Source organism: Lotus japonicus, chromosome 1 (assembly GCF_012489685.1).
Source record: "Lotus japonicus ecotype B-129 chromosome 1, LjGifu_v1.2".
Classification (NCBI taxonomy): domain Eukaryota; kingdom Viridiplantae; phylum Streptophyta; class Magnoliopsida; order Fabales; family Fabaceae; genus Lotus; species Lotus japonicus.
Window position 1 is genome coordinate 87,111,166 of NC_080041.1, and position 6,000 is coordinate 87,117,165.

The 6,000-nt window shown below is 35.1% G+C and overlaps 1 protein-coding gene and 1 long non-coding RNA gene across 7 annotated transcripts; one reads left to right on the plus strand and one right to left on the minus strand.

The window, feature by feature from the left end:
* Window positions 1–1,243: 1,243 nt before the first annotated feature.
* On the minus strand, window positions 1,244–2,542 carry LOC130727418 (uncharacterized). The gene is made up of 3 exons (XM_057578546.1): window positions 2,376–2,542; window positions 2,052–2,267; window positions 1,244–1,763 (listed from the first exon to the last, which is right to left on the minus strand). The coding sequence occupies exons 1-3, from the start codon at window positions 2,413–2,415 to the stop codon at window positions 1,438–1,440; spliced, it is 582 nt and encodes a 193-aa protein (XP_057434529.1). The 5' UTR covers window positions 2,416–2,542; the 3' UTR covers window positions 1,244–1,437.
* Window positions 2,543–3,286: 744 nt separating this feature from the next.
* Window positions 3,287–5,792, plus strand: LOC130727419 (uncharacterized). 6 transcript variants are annotated; one of them, XR_009015278.1, is made up of 6 exons: window positions 3,292–3,838; window positions 4,070–4,201; window positions 4,283–4,378; window positions 4,507–4,593; window positions 4,830–4,992; window positions 5,478–5,792. It is a non-coding gene; the product is annotated as an uncharacterized LOC130727419 (long non-coding RNA). The 6 variants fall into 6 exon arrangements; XR_009015275.1 differs by having other exon boundaries at window positions 3,295–3,838; window positions 4,333–4,378; XR_009015276.1 differs by having other exon boundaries at window positions 3,288–3,838; window positions 4,283–4,593.
* The last annotated feature ends 208 nt before the right edge of the window (window positions 5,793–6,000 follow it).

Sequence of the window (6,000 nt, forward strand, 5' to 3'; positions counted from 1 at the left end):
CTAATCGACCCTTACTATGATCTTACATTAACTTCGTACGTCGACTTAAACACATCCAAAAGATGAATACATCCAAATTGACCATCACACTGATCATACATTCACTTTGTAAGGCAACTTAAACACAACCATATGATAAGATGGATACATCTAAATCAGCCAATAGACCGATCTTGCATTCACTTTGTAAGCAGACTCAAACACAGCCGTTTAATAGGACTCATAAGATGAATACATCTAAAGCAATATACAGTCAATATACATCTAAGTTATACAACCAATATCATCTAACTTGGCCATTAGGCTGATCTTACATTCATTCACTTTGCAAGCCAACCTAAACACAATCATGTCATAAGATTCATAGGGCGAAATACATCTAAATCGGCTACTAGACTGATTTTACATTCGCCACGGTACAATACTTCCTTATTTCCTTTAGACAGAAAGTAACTAACTGAGCTTTCTAATTAAAATTTCAAGAATTCAAAAGCATATGTCGGGTTTCCCGCTAGTGAAAAAAACACCTTATTTCTAGACCAAGGTTACAAAGTCAGCAAGCCAATGTTGGCAAGAAGCATAGACAAACAGAGCAAGTCACAATCATATGGGGATACGGTGAAAATAAAATAAGCAGTTTTATTCAAATAGCTACCTGTTCGCAAAGTCTTCAGTAATTCACTTTCATCCAGCCTATCAACTTTCACCAATGCTTTAACATATTCAGAAAGCACCGAAGGATTAGCATGCAGAGGTGGCTGACTTTCAAATGCTCTGATCACAGCTTCAAGATCATTTCGATGGTAAAGTTCTTTAAGATGAGCAACTTCATTGGCTTCATCTGCTTCACATAAAATAATTTTGCAAATGTCCTCCCCTGCAAGGCAAGGCCCCTAATGATATTTTTGGGGTCTTACCTTAAAGCGTCATTAGCCGTTATACATCCAATATCATGTTCTTGACAAGTTGTTTCTTGCCAAGTGTTAAGTGTCTAATATACATTAAGAAGCAAAAGAAGAAAACATGCACTATGTTTAGCAACAACCAGCAGTCCAATGATGATACCAGTCCGTGCATCAAACCAACAACCTTACCTCCATTTCCAATTCAAAGCAAACAACCCCTTACCGAAATGCCCAGATAACCACCTAACGTTACGGATACATATAGAAGGCAATTTTTGGCAGTAACCGTTGTGCTTAAAAATTTTCATAGCTATGCTGAGATTTAGTACTTTCACTCCTATAGCATAAAAGTGGTTTTTCATTTCACCCTCTACCAAGAGGCATCAATCAATGAGAGAAAAGCAAATTTCTAAAGTGTCATAAAACATAACTCATAATTCATAGGTCATAATGTACTAAATCCAAACACCATAAAACTGAGAAAGCATAAAATTAAAACATCAAGTTTTGATCAAAGCATAAAACTTAGACATCATGGAGTTTGTTCAGTTTCTCCACAGACATGTCCTCCAGAGATTTCTTCTTCTTCATAGTGGGTGTCGTCCTCGTAGTAGAGTGTGTCATCTTCAATAATAGTATCAAATTTCATCTTCTCATTTCGGATGTGATCTTCTTCTTCTTCTCCATCTTCAGTAACATATTTCTTCTCAGAGTTGTTGTCGTAGTGGTATGGGTAGGCGTATTGGATGCAGTCAAAGTAGTTGAGGCTGTCTTCTTTAATAATAGTATCAAATTTCATCATCTCATTTTGGATGTGATCATCTTCTTCTTCTTCAGTATCATATTTCTTCTCCAAAGCTGAATATGATTTTTTTTTTCAAAAAAAAATATTAGATCAGTGAAACTTTGGAGAAAGTCCTGAAGCTATATGGACTAGAAATAGAATCAAACACGGTCCCTGACTCTGACCCCTAATCTCATAATATAGGAGCCCATTAATAAATAAAAAATGAAAATTTAGGAAATTTGTGAGACACAAAAGTATGATGATACTGATACAACAAACAAACAAGCGATGACAAGAATTTAATTTAAGAACAACGAAAGAAAATTAAAACACAGATACAGATATAGTGAGAGATGAACCATTGGGAGGAAGGTGGATTCCATAGTTAGAAAGTTTTTCCAAGATCACATGGATTCCAAAAAAATAAAAATGGTCGTCACAGCGGCTCTGAGGCTGAGGCTTAGGCTGTGGCTGAGGAGGAGGAGAAGATGATGAAAATTCACAGACTTGTTGGAGAAGCGGTGAAGAGGGAGAGAAACTCTTGCAGCGGAGAATATGCCTCATCATCATCATCGCTGCAAAATGAAATTGAAACCCTAAAATCAACGAGTTGTGAAATTAAGTACTCTCCTAAATTATCGCCATTTTAAAATCTGGGCCAGTTTGAAATCACAGTAGTATACAAGGGCCCTTTTCAGATTGTTCCTGCTTATCTCTGCACATTGTTGCCTGCCCATTATAGTGCACGAGTTGTTCACTGGCCACAAGATTACAGTTTCAGATTATACATTCTTGGTTGCAATGGCAGCTAATGTAGTGCAAGTATGCAACAGTAGCATACCCAAGCTTTATGCCCTCTATCAAACAAGCATGAGTCATGTCTCTTTTGTTCATTTCCCCCTATCCAATAAAAAACTGACCCAATTCAATTTTATTCAGAGGATATAGGGTCTATTTGATCACCGTTAGCATAATTAGATCGGGTAAATATGAGTTTGAGTGTTGTGAGGATGGATCAAGTGAGAGGAGGGTTTCTTATGTGAGAGTGAGAGGATCAATTTTCAACCATTAGATCAAACCAACGGCTGAGAATCTATACTTATATTATAACAGAATCATTCATAGAATTTTTCTGCAAGGAGAGCCCTCCAACCCTCTTTCAACCAATCTCAAGCTTCCACATGTCCTCTCACCTATTATTTTATTCATTTTTATTCTTTCTTTCTTGATTCAGATGAGTATTATTATATTTCCTCTCTCCTTCAATTTAAATCCTTCACTTTCTCTCTCCAATAGATTGACTTATTAATTCTCTCCTCTAATTCTTTCCCTCCACGTTTTTTTTTCTCTCCTCTTCAAGTCATATGAAAAACACATGTTTATATTTATACCCTATTTAAATTTAAATCAAGATACATTTCTCCCGTTTCTTTTTAAATCAATTTTTTATATAAATAAATAAATTATATATGAGAATCACATTGCTTTTTTCCCATTCCTTTATTTGCTCCTTTTTTTTTCAAATCTTTTTCTCTCCCACTTAGGCATCCCCATTTAATGCTCTCCTAAACTGATTGTTCATATTCCCTTATTTGAAAATTTTCTTTATTCAAAACTCCACTCACTCTTCTCTCTCCCACTATCTGCTCTAATAATTATATTTTTCCCATTCCAATAAATCTCTTCCATCCATGCCTAATCAAAATTCTTCAACCGCCCCCCACCACTTTCCAAGGAAAACTCTGCACAGCTCCCATTAACATTTGAATTTCAAAATCAAAATTATGAGAAATTTATATCTAAATCCTTTCCCAACAAGCCTTATTCAAATCTCCCTATTCCCATCTCCAAGCTCCATTCACGAGACAGGGAGACGAAAATGAGAGATCAGACGAAGGAGAACTAGAGATGGCTTCTGGGTTCAGTGGTTTATGGGTTCTTCATTCGCTAGCTAGCTTCAATTGAAGGAGACGAAGATGAGAGCTCCGATCGAAGATCCTTCTGCTGGCTTCGGTTGTAGGGAGATCCTGGTTTTCATGTTCCATTGATTCCAGCTTTGAAAGTATTTTCTAGGTTTCTCCGCGCGCTGGATGACACCTTCCTTCCTCTGTTTTTCATCTATGCCTCTTCCTCAATCATTATAGTGGTAAGTTTTAAAACTGACCCCTATTCTCTCAGAGTGAGATTACAGTCATGCCTTTTATTTTAGGGAAATTAGAAATACATCATGTTAATCAGAGTGAGATTATAGTGTACTGACTGTAGTCAATTAAATGTTTAAGTTTTCATGTTATGATTTTTGTTGGGGTTGATTCATGACAGAACTATTTTTTATTTGATCATCCGATCTGATATAGCTCTATTCGTTATGTTGCAGAAGAATCTGTATTACATTTGATTTATCATATATTCAAATTCGATTGCATCAGCTGTTTTCAGAATGAGTCATAGTTGGACACCGGTTTTAGCATTTTTGGTGCTGCTAGATGATTTTTTGGCGTGGCAGTAGGTAACCAACATACTTTCTCTTTTACATTAGTTGTCTTTTTATACTCAAGCTAGAATATCAACATATTTTTTGTGCTGCTAGATTGAACTTATTATCAAGTAGTATTTTTAATTGATGTTGCCACTTCTCAGTTTCTTCTTTGTTTGGTGGTTCTTTACATTTGGAATGGATATGAAGGTGAGGACACTTTGAAAGTTTGAGTTCATTTTCCTTTAATTTTTAAATTAGGTGGAAGCTCTCCTTTTCCCCCACTTTTTTACTCTATTCTATCTTTTGTTGTAATTTGTTTTCATTTCTCTCTGCAGGGAAGAGGTTTGTAAAGTCATCCAATGCTACAAGGGATACGAATACTGGACTAGAGGTTCATTTTCAGGATTTTTAGTTCATAATTGGTAAATTTCAGGCTCATATTTTAGTTATTATCTTATATTCGGTTTAAAGTTATATTTAAAGCTTTAACCTTATAAGTTTATCTCTATCATTCAATTATACAATTGTGATCTTTGTGATGTTGCTTCTTTGTGATTACTTTTATATATATTTAGTGACTATGTTTTATCTTTCTCATACCTTATGCTTGAGTATGGCTATGCTATATATTTCTCATTCCTTATGCTTGCAATTGCAGATGCAGTATGGACACAAATATACTGAAATATGTTGAAGAAGCTTTATCCAAAAGGTTTCTACGCAGTCTACTGTGAAAATTGGATAGATGTTGAGGGGTCAGTTTCTGATTTTGAACTCGCTGTGGTGATCTCTGCTACTAGGCATAGCCTACAAAATTTTTGGTATGTGAAATTAGTTGAATAAAATTATATCTATTATATTTGATGACTAATTTCAACTGTAGTAGTTACACCAAAAGAACATTGATGCTTTTATAATGTTAATACATTTTAATATTTTCTATGGCTTTTGTTTAAAGCAATGAGAGTTGGTGTTCAACATGGAAATGGAATATATTTGATGTCACATGTTAGAAGCATGCGAAGCCTTCATAATTATTTTTTCCCCATTCTAATTAATCTCTGACCCTTTGATTCCATGCTATGATCCTATTACAATTTTTTAGTTCATGTTGTAGCCTGCTAAGACCAATATTAAATGTAATGTTGACAAAAAGAGTACATGGCAATTATTCGAAGTAGACTATTAGAATTTAGAACAAATAGTCTTTCTCAATGAACAAGACTACCTGCTAATATGTATATATACTTGAATCTACGATTCTCCCATTATTTTTCTAAATGGTGTTTCTTTTGAAAATTTGCAGGATGCATGAGTTTTAGGTGAAGTGCATAATGGTTGGTTCATAGAGAAGGACATTTGGGGTATTCCATGAGAGAGCTTGAGCATAAAAGAGGTTAGAGAAGCAAGCCATTGAGAGAGCGTGGTTCATTTAAATTCCCATTTTTTTGGCTGCAGATTGCATAAATGGGGGCAAGCCATTGATAGCAATCCAACTTCTAACTTTTGTCATTCCTAACTAGTATCTAAACCCGTGCTTTGCACGGTGAGTATGTTACCAAATTCTTTTTCAAACAACATGTTTCCTACATATATAATATCACAACTCATTATTGTGAAATTATGGACAACAAACCAGATGATAAAGGAAATTGTCCAACACATGTCCAACACATGCCATCGCAACTTAATTAAAATAGCAACACTTGTCCAATACATGATAGAAAGCAAGAAATACAATCCAGGTCGTGAAGGAAAAACATGCAGGCCATTCTATCACGGCTTAAGGTGGATTAAAACATTAATAACAGCAAATTTTTCACCGGTTA